Here is an 18342-nt window from a genome sequence, read left to right on the forward strand (position 1 = left end):
GTTCGATATCGTAAGTGTAGTGTGTTGAAATTCAGACAAATCTTAAATAAATGAGTAAGCAACACGTGTGCGTGTGCGTGCGTGCGTGCGTGCGTGCGTGCGTGCGCGTGCGCATTACCTCTGCGCGAGCGCGAGCTTGAGGCGGTCGTTCTCGTAGCGCAGCTGCTGCTCGGCGGAGTCCGCGCTCGGCGGCGCCTCGCCCGCCAGCGCGGCGCGCGGCGCGCGGCCCACCGTCGCGTACCCGCCCTGCACCACACGACACTCTTAGGCTACACTTCCACATGCATTTACACTAGTGGCAATATTTTACATAATACTATACACATGCCACTTGCCGCTGGCCTGCAAAGATTTGCAACAGTCAGCCTGCTGAGATTACACGGTAAAAATTTACAACATTGAATTTTTTCACCAAACTCAAATGTTTATGAAACTAGATCTAAAATTATGAGACCCATATTTTTTCTTTTTTCAAAACTCAGATATTTTCATTCATGATTTTCACTTTGAATTTTATTTTATTCTAAAACAACGTAAGTACCAAATGACGTCACATATACGGCTCAAGACGCAATGACCTTTGCTTTGCAGTAAAAAAAAGTGAAGCGACACTTTTTTTGTTTCTCTCTCTCTCTCTTTGAAAATGACAGTTGTGACGTATCTATAGTAATATTGACATTTGACATTGACAAATGACGGTGTCTTTGATTTTTAAAATAAATAGTACGGAGGACCAAGGAACTATTTCATTCAACTGTATGTGTGACGTCATCAAGCATTATTCGGTTTTAAATTTTTTTCTTCGACAATTAAGTATTAAAAAAATATTAAAGATTTATAATCGAACTCAGAGAAAAAAAAATTAAGAAACGGTATTTTTGTTTTAGGCACGTCTACATTTTGAAACGTTGTCAATGGCTTACAAAAATCGACTTCTGTACAATTTGTTGCTCATATAAATCTCGTTTTAGAACCAATCAAATACGTTTCAGCACTCAGCACATTGCCATTAAGAGCCTTATCACTATGCGATACGGTTCATGGTTACGGGTGCTGTAGCAGCTCGTGTAATACTGAAATAATTTTAGAGTTCTTAGTGATGCGGTGTTCACGACTCTTTTTAGTTAGTTATTGCAAAGACCAGACCAGTAATAATACAACCTGCTCGTTGTCAAAAATTAGTAAAGAATTACGAGGTAACGATTTTAAAGTACAATTAACCAGAAACTAAAGTCTCCCTCACCTGTAGAGTGGATGAAACGGAATGCGCCCTCTGGTGGACCATCATCTCGTCGTTTTCCACTTTCGGCTGTAACAAAAACATACGATAATATAATAAACTATTCAACCACGTGTTTCTCCAAATATTATTACTGGTATTAATGACACTTTAGGCAATTTCATTACTGAATACTACTAAACTAAACATTTAATAAATTCTAATGCCTCTGAGCGTTGCACGTAGAGCTGTGCCGCGTGGTAATTTGTAATCCTTAATTGTTTTTGTTGATTTTCAGTAGTCGTATCACAACTGTATATCATAACAGGCCTGTATATCGCCTCTAGTTACATGGGAACCCCTACCCCTGTAAACAGACTAATACATATTGATATGTATGTGTTAGTTGTACCTGTGCGGGTGAGACGACGGCGGGCGGCTCGTCCTGCGCGGCGGTGCGGCCGGCGAGCAGCGGGCTGGCGGTGGCGCTGGCGACGGGCGTGGCGCCGCCGCTGCTGCCGTTGGCGACGCCCTTGCCCCCGCGCCCGCCGCCGCGCCCGCCACCGCCGCGCCGCCCGCGCCCGCGCCCGCGCCGCACTGCTGCGCCTGGATCGCCTCCTTCACCTCTTGGAACTTCTCGATGAACTGGAACAAATTAACATGTTTCCTTATAGGAGAAATTAATCGTTTATAATAAGGGTGAAAGCGTAAAGAAGTAAAGACAGACCCCCTTATTCATAGACGTTTTTTATCTAACGACCGAGTAAGGCTGTGATAACAAGTCTGTTTCTCAGTGCTGTCGGCATGGCAGTCTTCGCGGTGCGTAGACGTAGGGCCGTTGTGATTGGCTAATATTAAAATACAACAATAATAACCAATCACAACGGCCCTATGTCTATTTCTCAGTGCCGATGGGCACTGAGAAACAAGCTTGTTATCACAGCTTAACTCCGTCCTTAGATAAAAAACGTTTATGAATAAGGGGGAGAGCCTTTAGTCATGCTCAATGACAGACAGTAGCGATTTTTTGAAATAACTTTGTGTATTCAACCAACAAGCTCGACTTATCACATGATGAAACAAAAACACGAGGCAGTGTAAGGGCGCTAATAATATACAAAAAAAAAAATATGCGATATAACAGTCCACACTGGTCTACTGGACTTTTTATTGGCTTCTTTCTTTATAAGGAAGGAAAGTCTACCTTACAACAAAACATAAAAGACTCATATTAAATTACCTTGCCAAGTTCAGGCTCGGACGCGAACCCCAGCCCGTAGACGGTGTTGGCTCGCACGTCGCTCCACTGGCCGAACTTCTGCGACGTCTTCGTGAACGTCATGTTCGCTGTTATCGTGCTGTTGATCACCGCCTGAGGACAACACACTAACATGACCATTTAGGTTTACAACAGTTGCATAAAATGGTCCTTATTGTTATCGGCAAAATGGTTATATTCCACCTGCTGTTAAGGATAATGCAATAAAAATATCAAGTCCAAAGTTTATGATAAATGGCCACCACTCCACTTTAACACCCAAAGGAATTAAGAATGCCACGATGTTCGAAAGTTTTCGACCTTCGACATTCACTGACCACTCGCAACAAAGCTCTCAGTCCCCTTTGATCTTCTCTGCGACAGTCACAGTAGACCCGTCTATCTATACTTATGATTATGATGGCTACATCACAGTTCTACCACATAGAAAAGCCAACGAAACTTCCAAAACTATGGAACCAATTGCCGCCAGCAGAATTACCGGATAGATACGACCTGGCGACGTTAAAAAAAAGAGCGTATTCCCACGTAAAAGGCAATGCATCTCTTTGCACCATGGTATTACAGATGTTCATGGGCAGCGGTGATCACTTACCATAACGCGAACTATATGCTCGCATCTCCCTATATCATAAAAAAACAGCTGGTAATACCATTAAAACATCTATAATAAAATATATAATGTATGTAAATATTAAGAACCTTAGTGCCCTCGACGCTGATGATCCTGTACAGGTTCCTGGAGGAGTCGTAGAAGAAGGAGACGGAGACGGCCGCGGAGCTGGCCGACATCCACGAGCGCTTCGTCTTCGGGTCTATGTGGAACACGTGGGCCTTGCACGTGAAGATCGGCTGCTCACTGCAACAATACATTGGCTGGTAAACAGTATACAAGTAATTTACATATATAACGGAATAATGATGATACTGTGTTGTAACTGACGCCTTTTATTCCAGAAGGCAGAGAGTTTCTTACTTTTCGCAGTGCGTATTCCAACCCTTGTTATTATAGAGGCGAACCTATAGCCATATCGGGCATAAATACCAGACTCCTGGCTGATAATGAGTAGAAAAACCCAAAAGCTCAGCACTGCAGTTGCACCGTAACACAAGTATCCACAGGCAATCAAACAAAAATAAAATCTTTCAAGATTTATATACGAGTATAGCATCTGTAATATCTAGAGCTAAGGGTCCAACATCTATTGATTTAAAATTATCTGTTTTGGCACGCATTGTGTCTAGATTCATCTGTTTTGTTTCACCATACACTGAGTTTATGTGAGATTTTAAATTGTTTATTCCACGCTGCACGGAAATCGTCAATTAAACGTGTTACATTACGGTTCCGTTATAATTTTAGTCAATTGTCGTTCAATACTAATGTGTCACAAGTGTAGAATTAACACAATTTTTCCAGTAATAGATAAAACGTTGTATGGCTTGGAATGACGAGTCAAGCTTGCCGTTCGCCTGATGGTAGGCGATACGACCGCCCATAAACAACAGAAACACCATCCAACACCTTGAATTACAAAGTAATGTTTGGAATTCTACTGCGCTCACCATCCTAAGATATGAGATGTTAAGTCTTATTATGTCCAGTATTTACACTGGATAGAATGTTCTTCAAACCAGAAAACAACAGTGACTTCACACTGCTGCTTGGCGGCAGAAATAGTCATTGTGGTGGTACCTACCCAAGCGGACTGTCACATATGAGAGACCTACCACCAGTAAATTGATTATACTTATATTCCTTATTTTTTTAAGACAATAAGTGGTATAACTTGATGGAAATTGCTAACTCATCGTCATCTTCAAACTACATCAGACAGTTAGTGAAACAAAACACTGCCGTTTATACGAACATATAAATTCACCTTCAAAAACATCACACACTCCACCTGAAACGATTGAAGCGAGAAGCGATGGCGTCCTACTTACCTAAAATTAAAGGCATCGTCCCCCCGCGGCAACATGAGTAAATATGGTAGCTAACATAAATAAAGGTGTGTTACACACGTGTTTTTGCACAATGCTTTATATATAGCCACGTGTGGAGGTACAGATCAATAGAGAGCAAAACCGAGGATAATTGAACAGATATATGTTTACAATATTCTTGGTGATGTCTGTTCTCGTTTAGAAACTACGCAATTCCATTGCTGAGGCACATTCGCACTTTTCCTTATATCGGTAATGCAGCTAAAATTGTGGATCGCGGTGGTAGTAATGTTAGTCCCATATTCTATTAATTATTTTGTCTTTACAAACAAAGACTTATGTAAGGCAGCAACTTGTTTGAGATCAATATTTTATCAATACGTTACCGTCATTTTCAATAAACGATCCCGATTATTTTTTTCGATCCTTTTCAAATATAGACAAATCAGAACAAAGCATTTTTGACATGCATTTTGATTGGTTCATATCGGAATCGGATTGAAGATTGAGATTGAGATCGAGACCGTTTATTGGAAACGGCTGTTAGTGAACAGCATTAATTAGATAATCACTAATATCAAACCAATACAATTACATCACTACGACACATTGATGACCGTACATTTTTAAATATTCAGCATAATCAGCACTGAAGAGTTGTTTACCAATTATCTGGCACAAATGTAAAAACAAAAGTCGCAACTCGGTCGGAAAAACGCCTATACAGCTCGTACAGATGACAAGATATAAATCAGTCGGCTCTCAGAGAGCGGCGACGGGAAGAAATCCCTCTTCCGCGCCACAGAGAGTACAATTACATCGCTAGGCACGGCTCAAGCTAAGAACAAATCCAGCTAATATTTCACGCTTCGAATGGAAAGATGGTATATACATAACATATAATATATAGCACTATATTTCGAATCACATTATACTTGCAGCGTTTACGGTATTAATTGTAAGCTATAACGTGGATTATCGCGTTTCGATGTATGTACGTAGAAGATCGTTTACATTCGTATTCGAGTAGATAGATAAAGTATTTCTTTTTCTTGGCAAATGATTCAACTAAGGGGACATTTTATTATCGAATTATAAGAGTCAGTGTCGCTAGTTGTGTTTACAATATTAAAAAGTAATTAGTTATTCGTTACTTTTGCATAAGGAATCGGTATATTATAATAGTTGTTATGGCGAATATGTACAATACGAGCATCTAACGCGAGTGGGTCTGCAAACTTTCAGAGAGTCGAAGCGCTGAAATAACATGCCGCAATTTTAGGCATAAAAATATCTCTACCGCCCTGAATATTGCTCAACCGCGCCATTCCAATCAGAATGTGGCCAAAAGTCGAATAGGCCTAGTATAAAAATGTACATCATTTTGTTCTAAATAACGCCTCTGACCTCGGGCTTTGCGAGGCTACGTTTTAAGGATCCCTTGGGTATTTCTGCTCAGTATCAGCCCCGAGTCAGGAATTTGTTGAAACGGATCGGAACGCACATGGCAAAATGTGCGTGCCCTGCATGCACCTCCACTTACTCCTTCGGAATTAAAAGCGTGATGTGATTTGTTTAGAAATATACCAATCGTAAAGAACATAAAGGATAGTGACGCATTTCGAGAAATCGTTTAACAGCTTTGGGGAAAAGCCGAAACTTTTTGAAAATCCAGGTGCAGCGAGATGTTACTAATTTGTAACAAGGGTTCGAACTCCGATGAATGAAAAAATACCCAAAAACATTAAGATTGGGTGTTAGCTGCTAGGTTTACTACTACTAACCCATTTAGTCTTCAATCGAGGGACCGATAACACGATACAAACTTCATAACCTGTGTTTCCAAGTATGGGAATCATTTCAGAAACTATTGTATCGATTCTGACAACCCTTTATGTGGTTAAATCGCTTTATTGCTGAGTAACAGAAGCTAAAATTGAATTTGGTTTAATTACTTTATTCCGGGAACGGCTGTTAGCTGTCATGCAGGCCATGAGAAAGTTATTGCTGAATACACGACCGCAGATTACCCGTCTATAATAAGGACGACACGTTCTGCACAGCAGGAACTAACCCGTCAAAGAGAGAATACAATTCCTTATGCACCTCATAGGTACTTTAACTTAAGTAAATTTTAGAAGCGCTTGTATCTAGGGTCTACTTTGTGCCTTCGTTGGAAAAGCAAGATTACGTTACTCCTATATACATGGTTACGAACAAGATACATCATATCCCTATAGCAAAACTGTTCATAATAATTATTTGAATAATTTAAACAATTTATTGCGCCTTATTCACAGTTTTGGTCTATACTGAACTTATTGCCGCATTCTACTGTCATGTACAATTCAAAAAACAAATACTTCTAGACATAATACAATCCATTCAAAACGTTTAACCAAATTTCCACGTCCAACAATTTAGACTGTTCAAACAATCCGAAACATTTACAAAAGGAATTGTGCAAAAACTCACGATGTTTCCTTGTGGGAATCCATTTAATTTCCAGTGAAAAACACTTTAAGTTTCCCAACCCGGTACTATTGATAAACGTACGGCTGAAGCTACGTAATGTTACGAATGCTAGCAAGATGTAGATAATAGATACTTTGAAAGCCAATATGATGCATGAGACATGCGATAAGATTATCAAAGATCATGTTGCTAAACTGACGAGTGATCGGCTTGTAATCTAGTATGACATGTAGGTTATGAGAAGAGAAATTTCTTGGATCAAGGAATCTATGTTTTGGATATGACCGTTTTGGTCGAATGTTCTGGAATAGTGTTGTAAATGTGATGGATTAAGTTGCTTGGATGTTATGTCCTGGATTAACATATACTTGTTATCCCGGAAAAGTACTCAAAAATCACGTGCGCGAAAAGTAATCAAAGTAAAGTTTTTAGAATACCTTTTTGAAAATAGTAATTCCACACCCATGCTAATATCGTCAAAACCTACAAGTTTTGTATTTTCCTAAACACTGAACTAAAACGGCTTCCAAATCTAAATTACAAACAGTTTCACACGATACAACATAATAGTAATTCCATACATTTGTAAAGATTTTATCTCACGTTAACACGTAATAACATCGTTGGAGTACTATACAGAACTGTGGAATTCCCACGAAACTAACAAAACACAATACCAAAGCTTACACATATCCTTCGTACAATAAATTACTTTTATTACTCAACATTGTATGGCAATCTCGATTTAGGTCAATATAATGATTAATCACACAAATAATGTTATGATACTTCTTTCATTACAAATATTTTCTAAAGTGGCAGCAGAAACCAGGCTAAATAGTGGAAATGAAAGATACATACACCTAGCAAACTAAGAATGAAAAGAATAAACCATGTAAAACATTAACAACTTAATAAGTCTAAGGATCATGACAAAATAGAGTAAAAGAAGTAAATATTTGTATCAAAATTACTTCAAAATAAAACAAGCAACTTCTTCCAAAAGTAATTATAAGTGATACTACATATGGCTCATATATAACAGTAGAAACAGCCGCATTGAGCGCAGAAAGAGCGTATACGAACATTGAACAATCCGTGGAATAAACGAATTCGTAAGAAGATACTGCTTCAAGAGTTAGAGCACATATTATACCGTCTCTTGAAAGCGTGGAACGATCAATCGGGACCATCGGAATTGTTTGGATTATATTTCGTATTCTTCATTGTATGAGAGACAATACATATTTTTTATTTTTTTAATTACTTGTCGGAAGGCTTACAGACTAATAACGATCTTATAAATGTAAAAAAATAATGATAACTTAATTTGCTAATTACAAGCCTCCACCTATAAATAGTCAAATACAAACACAAACATGTTACAGAATACCAATATATATATATATATATATATATATATATATATATATATATATATATATATATATATATATATATATATATATATATATATATATATATATATATATATATATATATATATATATATATATATATATATATATATATATATATATATGTGTGTGCGTACGCACACACATACATACATACATACACATGTATATATTTATGTATATATATATGTGTATGCATACATATATATATACACATACACACACACACGCACATACACACAAATATATTTATTCCGTCATCACAATATGAGTCCGGAACGGATTAGTAAACTCTAAACAAAAAAGGTTCGTGCCAGCGTTACTTTGGCTTTATTTGCTGTGGTGCAGAACAGGTCAATGTTAAGGTTCGGAGGCAGCTCATTAAAGCCTTTGCAACTTCTTGAAAGAAAAGCGTTCTGCCTATATTTACTAGTTGAAGGGGATATGGAAAGTAAAGGTCTTTGCCTAAAGTTAAGCTGATTAGTGCGCAGGGAAATTTTCGATAATAGATCTGGGCAATCGATTGAGCCCTGAGCTAGCTTCAATAGAAAACAGATATCACCTATCATACGTCTTTTCTCTAGGGGGAGAAAGTGGTACTTTTTACAGCGCTGGTGGTAATTCAGATTGTTTTGATGAGCTTTAAAATCTAAATATCTAAGAAAATTCTTCTGTACTTGCTCAATTCTATTGATATACGTATTATACTGCGGGTTCCAAAGTTGCGATGCGTATTCTAAGTGACTACGTACAAATGAACAGTAAAGGACTTTTATGGGCTTTAGGGACTGGAAACAGGCAGATGATCTAATTATGAAACCTAATGCTTTAGATGCTTTACTTATGATGTGGTCAATGTGCATATTAAACACTAACTTGTCATTGAAATTAAACTAATTTTCGGATTCTATCGCGGTGCTAGTATTTTATTTTCTCCCGACGTTTCGAAGACTTTGCAGCCTTCATGGTCACGGGGGGGACTGAGGTGTTGTTCATCCGTAAAGTCAAAGTTACAATATCTACCTACATTTTACAATTATACAACTTTTTAAATTTTTTTTAGCTGTTGGTGGTCCGATCTACGCAGAATGAGCTCACAGTGTCTTGAAGTCTGGCAGCCGGTCTTTTGGGTTCCGATTTAATTAAATGTAGAACTGGATCCCAGGCTTGTGCAAGCTTCCAACCATCTTCCCTATTGAAATTAGGATGTTTTAATTTCAATAGCCTCGCGAATCATCCTAGGCAGGAATCGGTGTTCTTGGCGAGGATTTGTGGCTTGTCTAGTCGCAGATAATGATTGGCGCCTCCTCAGAGTGTTCAGCGACTGCAGACTTCGTCGAGCGTCGGTGTTTCACGTCAGCTATATGTTCTTTACGCGGGTCCCCATATTTTTTTGTTTGCCCGATATAAGAGAGGCCACAGTTGCAATCTATTTTGTATACTCCCGGTTCTTGTAGAGGTATGTGACACTTGACAGGTGGTAAAATTGACTAATCTTCTTAGGCGGCTTAAAATAAGTTTTTATGGAAGCACGCTTCAGGATGTAGCCAATCTTGTCGGTGACTCCTCTTACATATGGTAATACAACCGGAACACGTTCAACTGTGGCTGGTTTCACTCGGTTTCTGTGACGGCGGCGTGGAATTTGGAGCTTGTTGTCTCGCAGTACTTGCTTGACATGTTGCAGCTCAGCGGCCAGGTGTTTCGTCACAGATTCCTTGTGCTCTCTGAAACAAAGATTTGCCCACGGTAGCTAACTGTTTTGGGTGGTGATGGGCTCCCTGTATCTCCGGTAGTCGCCGATATATTTATGGAGGACTTCGAGGAGACAGCCCTGAGTACAGCCCCCGGTCACTCCAAGGTTTTATAAACGGTACGTAGACGATACTTTCACAATTTTACCATCTGATAAAGTAACTGCATTTTTAAATCACCTTAACTCCATCAACAATAAAATCCAATTTACTATGGAGTTAGAACACAATAAATCTCTTGCTTTCTTAGATGTTTTAATCATCCGTAATCCTAATCAGACCTTAAGTCATACTGTATATCGGAAACAGACCCATACTGATAAATATCTGAACGGTGAATCTCATCACCACCCAAAACAGTTAGCTACCGTGGGCAAATCTTTGTTTCAGAGAGCACAAGGAATCTGTGACGAGAAACACCTGGCCGCTGAGCTGCAACATGTCAAGCAAGTACTGCGAGACAACAAGCTCCAAATTCCACGCCGCCGTCACAGAAACCGAGTGAAACCAGCCACAGTTGAACGTGTTCCGGTTGTATTACCATATGTAAGAGGAGTCACCGACAAGATTACATCCTGAAGCGTGCTTCCATAAAAACTTATTTTAAGCCGCCTAAGAAGATTAGTCAATTTTACCACCTGTCAAGTGTCACATACCTCTACAAGAACCGGGAGTATACAAAATAGATTGCAACTGTGGCCTCTTATATCGGGCAAACAAAAAGAAATATAGGGACCCGCGTAAAAGAACATATAGCTGACGTGAAACACCGACGCTCGACGAAGTCTGCAGTCGCTGAACACTCTGAGGGAGGCGCCAATCATTATCTGCGACTAGACAAGCCACAAATCCTCGCCAAAGAACACCGATTCCTGCCTAGGATGATTGCGAGGCTATTGAAATTAAAAAACATCCCAATTTCAATAGGGAAGACTGGTGGGAAGCTTGCACAAGCCTGGGATCCAGTTCTACATTTAATTAAATCGGAACCCAAAAGACCGGCTGCCAGACTTCAAGACACTGTGAGCTCATTCTGCGTAGATCGGACCACCAACAGCTAAAATTTAAAAAATTTAAAAAGTTGTATAATTGTAAAATGTAGGTAGATATTGTAACTTTGTCTTTACGGATGAACAACACCTCAGTCCCCCCCGTGACCATGAAGGCTGCAAAGTCTTCGAAACGTCGGGAGAAAATAAAATACTAGCACCGCGATAGAATCCGAAAATTAGTTTAATTTCAATGTCTAACATTCGCGTAAACATAAGAAATCATTACACTAACTTGTCGTCATGTAGTACTCCTAAATCTTTAATAATGGAGACTTTTTTAATAGAATTATTGTAAAAAGTGTAGTATGATCTTGTAATATTCTTCGACATAGAAAAAGTTACATGAAAGCATTTTGAGACGTTTAATTGCAATTTATTGTGAGTACAATAATCAGAAAATCTCTCAAGATCTTCCTGAAGTTCATCAGTATCGCGAGTATTATTAACCGCCTTAAAAACCTTCATGTCATCAGCATAAAGTAAAATATTTGAATTTCGAAAACATAAACTAACATCAGATATAAATATAGTAAATAATAATGGGCCCAGTATTGAGCCCTGCGGGACGCCTGATGGTATAAATGGCAATATCCCATGAATTTGAATATACGGAACCATTCCCACCATATTTTACGGCGCTCATTTCCGTTCCATGATAGATAAATAAAGTAAGCCAAACGCTGCAACAATATTTGGAATCACTAACTGACACACATATCTGTCGCCCTTGGCATTGAATCCAGTACTATTATAATTCAGAACCCTTGCATGGTCTATTAGACTACATATAGTATGGAAGACACTACAAATTCATAACCAAAAAAGGCAAATTTTAATAACTTATTTCAATAATGAAGACCTGACAATGAACATCAACCCAATTGCAATATATGGAAGCAATGTTAAAATATCCAAGGAACGTCATGGAGGTTTACTAAAGACGCTTAATGATTAATAGCTTGCCTACATTACACCACTATTACAGCTGTAATTTATTGTTCTGATGGGACATGAGTCACGGCGGTCGGACGCGTCGCGTATACCCCAGTAATATGTCACTACCGCTTTAGTTTACCACCGCTAGTAATATTTGATAGGATTTTGTCATAGGCTTAACATTTCTACACTGCTAACTACTTTAATCTTATTTTTTAAAGGTAACTTACCAAACATATTTTGTTTATCACTTCATCCCTATCTGCAATACATTATTCAACCAATTTCTAGATTAAATAGATTATTTTACTCTTTAGCTACAAATGTTGTACCACATCAATTTTAGATTTTAAAGAATTTATTATTTAAATTCCAGTTTCCTACACTATTAACCATCAAATCAATCCTAAAACAACAGTAAACATATGAACACGGGGGATCTCAAGAAGTGAATCTCATTACGTGGAATTGAAATACCTACCAACTTGTCTGGATGTTTATCTCATATCAAACCGAAACTCGAGTCACCGTACCAAATTATTGCGTATTATCACTATGTTTACGTTTTCCTTCGATAGTAAATGTAAAAGCCGATGTGAAGTAAAGAATCTGTATTCAGAAGTGGGAAATATTTAACGTATTGCTCAGTTTTAATGAAGATTGTCAAAATAAGTTTAACATCTTGCTCAGCCCCTTTCCTTGCCATTTTGCTCTTCTAATTATGTTTAGTTATTCAATAGTTCTTGATTATCTACTCTTATATGTGATACGAAGTTACCCAAACACCGCCATCACACAATCATCACAATACTAACTTATTACAAGTTTATCATTTCCTGAGGGGATAGACATACTACTATGCTTAGTGGTTGGGGCATAAAAAGCAACCCCATCGCCTAGTAAACGGATTTCGCAAGCACAGTACACACCAGCTTCTGTGGTAACATGTCGCGAAACATAATATTAATGTCTTCCGCCAATTGTGAACACGATGCCATATAGAAACGTATCTCATTTGAGTGCCGATGTTTTTTTACTTGCAATGATATAGTATAATGCAATAAAATTCTATCTTCTTTGTCTATCGGAAACATATTGGACTCCAAAACGAAATGAGTTTTTAGATTTTCAAACGTGATTTTCTCCATTTTAAATTCTCCAAAGAACTCAATAAAATACACGTTAAAAAGCTTACAAGTGTAGGATAAAATTGCTAGTACGAAAAATAAATAATACAAGAACTTGTTAGAAGCCGATAAAACAACTAATGAGTTTACAAACAATTTACTAAATTGATAAACCGTAGATCAGGTTCAATAGCCCAACCCAACAGTAGACTGCCGGCAAGATAAAGAAAATACCCGTCCAAGTAACGAAGACTTTTCAACTCCCATAGAAAATACCGCTTAAGCGTATTGCAATGAATTACTACATTTGTGACTATCTGTAACTTGAAACAAAACAATACGACTGTATAAAGAATAGACGTAAAAATTTTAATCCTCTATTGTTTATATAAAAGGATTCAAAGACGGCAAATAGAATGGAGGAAGCAACTATAACACGGCGACCTACAATAAGACAAATGACCCGATAACGGATGCACCGCTCAGACCTAATTAGCTCAAAGGCCGTAATCTCGAAATGTTGCCGCGACGTCAAAGGGCTTCACTTCACGCTCCCATTACGAGTTGGAACTGATATTAAAAATTATACTGCTACGACAAATCATGACGAATACTTTGTAAGCCTTATACAGGAAATGTAATCGTAATTTATCCCTAATAATTTAATTAATTTATAGGTCCTAAATTTATTAAATACGAAGCTAGACTTTTTTACGATTTTTGTACCTGGTACCCTTTAAGTGGGGAAAAAAATGAGTCTATGCAGGTGTAATAGAATGTCATATTGCGGTGTACTAATGACGCTGCGGTGGATGTGACGTGAGATCATATCCGTAGCGAGACATCCGCCCGCTACCTCGCAGTTTCTGATGCCGATAGATCGCTTTGAGCATTTAAGGCAGTTTTATAGGAAGATAGTGCGGGCAATCTCGCTTAACATTCTGTATTTCTTTTAAAACCTGTCCTTATACTGCTCCAGTTGGTCAACCATCATATTTTTCATGAATATCACAGAAACAATTTTGCTTAGTTGACGTCAACCTAAGATTACTAAATAGAAAACTATACAAATGATTATAGAAAACCCATAATGCTCAACCTGCATATGCAACTCCAGACCTCCCAGTCTATATTCCATTATTTCACTCCATAAACTAAAACAAATTAAAGGAAACTCGAGTATGCAAAACACCTGTTGTTGTGTTCACTTATTATGCACATACATTAAAAATATTATAATAATAATATAATAATATCAGCCCTGTATTATATACTTGCTCACTGCTGAGCGTGGGCCTCCACTACTACTGAGAGGGAATAGGCCTTAGTCTACCACGCTGGCCTAGTGCAAATTGGTAGACTTCACACACCTTCGAAATTCCTATAGAGAACTTCTCAGATGTGCAGGTTTCCTCACGATATTTTCCTTCACGGTTAAAGCGAATGATCTATTCACAAAGAATACATACATGATTTTTTAGAAAAGTCAGTGGTGTGTGCCCCTGGGATTTGAACCTGCGGACATTCGTCATGGTAGTCTGTTCCATACCCAACTAGGCTATCGCCACTTTAAAAATATTATGTGTAGTGAAAAAACAATATAAAATAAACTTCAATGGTAATCGGAGCAATGTCAACATAACGTAATTTAGCATAACATAATTAAATTATAGTTATAACACAGGATGAGAGTTGTTTAGATCATTGATATATCACAATGGAATGTTGCTTTATTGCTTAACCTTCTACACAATTCATAATTTTTATACAAATCTCATACATTACGTGACTTATGTTTGTTATATATAATAAGAATTCATGACATAAACTGGCAAAACCTCAAGAGAATAAAATATAAATGTTATTTCCTCAACTAATAATTGTCAATACAAGCTCCAAATGGCATTGTAATATTTTCTCTCAATATTTGTCTATTCAATATTAATCCATAGTTTATACCTTGCTCCTGATATGGCAACATTCTTTTCCTTGATCACATCATGTAATATGCTTAACGAAAAGTAATGCACTGGATGTACCTCTACCTTACCCTTTGGCACTAAAGTGGTGATGAGTGTTTTTGTTGTCTCCCAATATTTATGATTCACATAGTACAGCAAGAATAATTTTTATCCATACCAGGTTTAGTTTTAATCATTAGAAATTACATAAATCACATTAAAAACATTAACTATAGGTCCATTTATTTATTTATCTGGAGTCTTAGTCCACCACACTGGCCTAGTGCAGGTTGGCGAACTTCTCATACTTTTGAAATTCCTATTTGGGATTCTTAAATATGTAGGTTTCTTCACAATGTTCTCCTTAACCATTAGTGTGACTATTATTGGTAAGCAATAAACACATCATTTTAGAGAGTTAGAGGGGTTTGCCTTGGATTTAGAACCTGTAGACCTTCATCTCAGTAGTCCATCCCATTGCCAAATAGGCTAATTTTTTCCAAATAATTGCCTATTGCACTCACTACCTTAATACAAATAAAAAAAAATTAAGTAGGTTGACAATTATTTAGATTAATTTCTTTTACTTCCTGAATATGCTAGCTTTAAAATAATGTACACCTTGTTATAACTAAAATATTGTTTTATGTAGAAAAAACATTTAATCCAATGTTGAAGAGCTTTGATTCAATAGAAAATAAAACATTTTCTCAAATTCATGATTAGCAAGCTGGGAATACATCTTTTAATTCATCTTTGTAATAAAAACCATTTAAAGTTTTCAACTATGAATGTGATAACCCCATGAGATGCATTCAATGATCTTATTGTAACTCTATGCAACTTAGCAAACAAAACATTCTAAAGACATTATTTAGCACTCAATTTAAAATACTCATTATATGGATAAACAGTTAAATACATTTTTATGCCAATTTCTAGATTTATTGAAGTCGAAAAACCATTGAACTGTGAAATGCGACTATTAATAAAAGCGGGCAAGACTCGACGACCTTAACGAGGTAAAAGCGCTCAATCGAATGCAATCGATGTGAAATAGCCCATTTGAGCGTAAATGTCGAAACGTAAATTGATGTATGGTTGCACGAAAATAACAAATATGGACCACTGGCACGATATTTTAAATTGTAATTTAACACGTTAAAAATAATTTAGAAAAAGCGATGTCGACGTTACGGGACGAAAACCGATAATATCCCTTAGCAGTGGCAAATTGCATCCCTCCCTAAAATAAGATGTACAGAGAATCATGATATTCTCGAAAACACTGCAATATTTACATGTGCTGACACCTCAATTAATTTATTTTATTAGCGACGAAGAACACTTACCCCATGGTTTCTTTTCCTGCTGTCATTTAAACACGATAATTAATGAAAATATTTTACTTCATAATTCTAAAATTCTCCACTCGCAAAACGCAAACTGTCACAGAGGCGGTCGGACCATAAACTAAAATTTCTATCCGCCTGTGCTGAGAAATGATCTGTCTAATTAAAAATAATATTAGTTGTCTCTGATTCTACAAATTATTGTCAAAAATGATTCCTTGAGAACTAGATAGATGATTAAGCACCCTTTTTATTGGTAAAATAAAACCATAAATATTTTAGACTAGGTAAATATTTTATACGGTATAATATTATAGTTATTGTACTACAGCGTACAAACTTACTACGCCATCTTGTTTAGAACAATAACAATCTGTACGCTGTCGACAATACGTAGAGTTTTATTTAAAGAGCTCTAGATGGCTCTAACATTTATTTAATTTCAATCGAAATTATTTAAAAACTAAAATGTGTTTATTAGCGATAATAATTGAAGATTCCATAAAATGATACAACCAAGTTTTATAAAGGAATCTAATAATATACTTATCTAATGCTAGATTTGTAATAACTGGCAAACACAGAGGTACCTACATCTCGCCGATTACCATTTTCTTTTGATGATAAGCATGATGGAAGTTGCACTGACATATAACAAGAAGCAGACCCACAGGTAAGTTTACTATCTGGTACATTATATTAATTATTTAAAATACTATTTAAGTAATCTATTTGTGATCTCGAATGTAGGTAGGTAAGCCACTGTAGACAGCGCCGCTACAGTTAGTACCGCTTCGTCTATGTATTTTTGCTAAGCATGAGTTTGCAAGCACAATTGTAAACCGGTTCCGCGAATACTCATAATAAATAAAATATACCTACCATAGACATTAAGTACTAGGTAGGTAATAACGATTACCATCAGTTACCTTATCTACGAATTAAGCCCTATCATAAAGAAGGTAGCAGGCAAAACAATTTAAAAGACATAAAATTCATCAAATCTGTAAATGAAGTAATTGAAGAAGAACCGATGATTCAATCCCTATACAAACAAGAACATCAGTAGCGTTCAATAGGATCGTAACTTTTATTCGCAATAAGGTAGCGAACGGATTGCGGTTTGCAATCCAGTATCAGTTTTCACCAGTATCTCACACAGATTCCACCGCACGACGTTTGAGTTACAAACGACGTTTCCTGACTGTTATGTTTTGAAACAACTCAACGGTGAAAATGGTGAGTGACTGTTACAATATCAATACCAACTTGCATAAAACATGCAGAATGTAGCTAAGCTAATTGGTGAGAGAGTAACTGATACCTATGTATATTATAATTTGTCGTAATATGAATAATCAGTATCTAATAAAGGTCCTACGTAATATTAAAGTAACGTTGTATATCGAAGATACCGATTGCGGGTACCGATTACTTAGCTTGATTTCTTCGTCGTTATAGTACATGCCATTATGGATCCTTGCTTACAGGAGATGTAGTTTGTGTGCGGATTCGTCGCTAGACTCATAACATGGTAAAAAATCTTTGTCAGCTGGCGATAAAAACGCATGCCGACATGATTCTGGCAATTATCGACGGACTCCAGGGCTCTCATAAAATAAAATTACATATAATTGCATATATAATTTAATAATAATATCAAACAATTTTATTAGAACATTTTAATACATTTTTCTGAATAGAATCTAAGAGAAGCAGAGACTATATTAAAAAGAATATTTTTGACAACATAATCATTTTGGTAGACATTGAATTTTGTATAACGATATCAATATACATTATTTTGTTTAACATTTATTTT

The 18342-nt window shown here is 36.9% G+C and overlaps 1 protein-coding gene across 1 annotated transcript in view; it reads right to left on the reverse strand.

The window, feature by feature from the left end:
* Nucleotides 1-16634, reverse strand: part of LOC115455912 (homer protein homolog 2) — a 38767-nt gene extending 22133 nt beyond the window's left edge. The window contains 7 exon segments of the mRNA XM_037443805.1: nt 119-246; nt 1244-1309; nt 1632-1751; nt 1799-1864; nt 2460-2591; nt 3201-3357; nt 16521-16634. Coding sequence (XP_037299702.1) covers nt 119-246; nt 1244-1309; nt 1632-1751; nt 1799-1864; nt 2460-2591; nt 3201-3357; nt 16521-16546 — 695 coding nt within the window. The 5' untranslated portion in view covers nt 16547-16634.
* Between the last annotated feature and the right edge of the window lie 1708 nt (nt 16635-18342).

Source organism: Manduca sexta, chromosome 5, assembly GCF_014839805.1.
Source record: "Manduca sexta isolate Smith_Timp_Sample1 chromosome 5, JHU_Msex_v1.0, whole genome shotgun sequence".
Taxonomy (NCBI): domain Eukaryota; kingdom Metazoa; phylum Arthropoda; class Insecta; order Lepidoptera; family Sphingidae; genus Manduca; species Manduca sexta.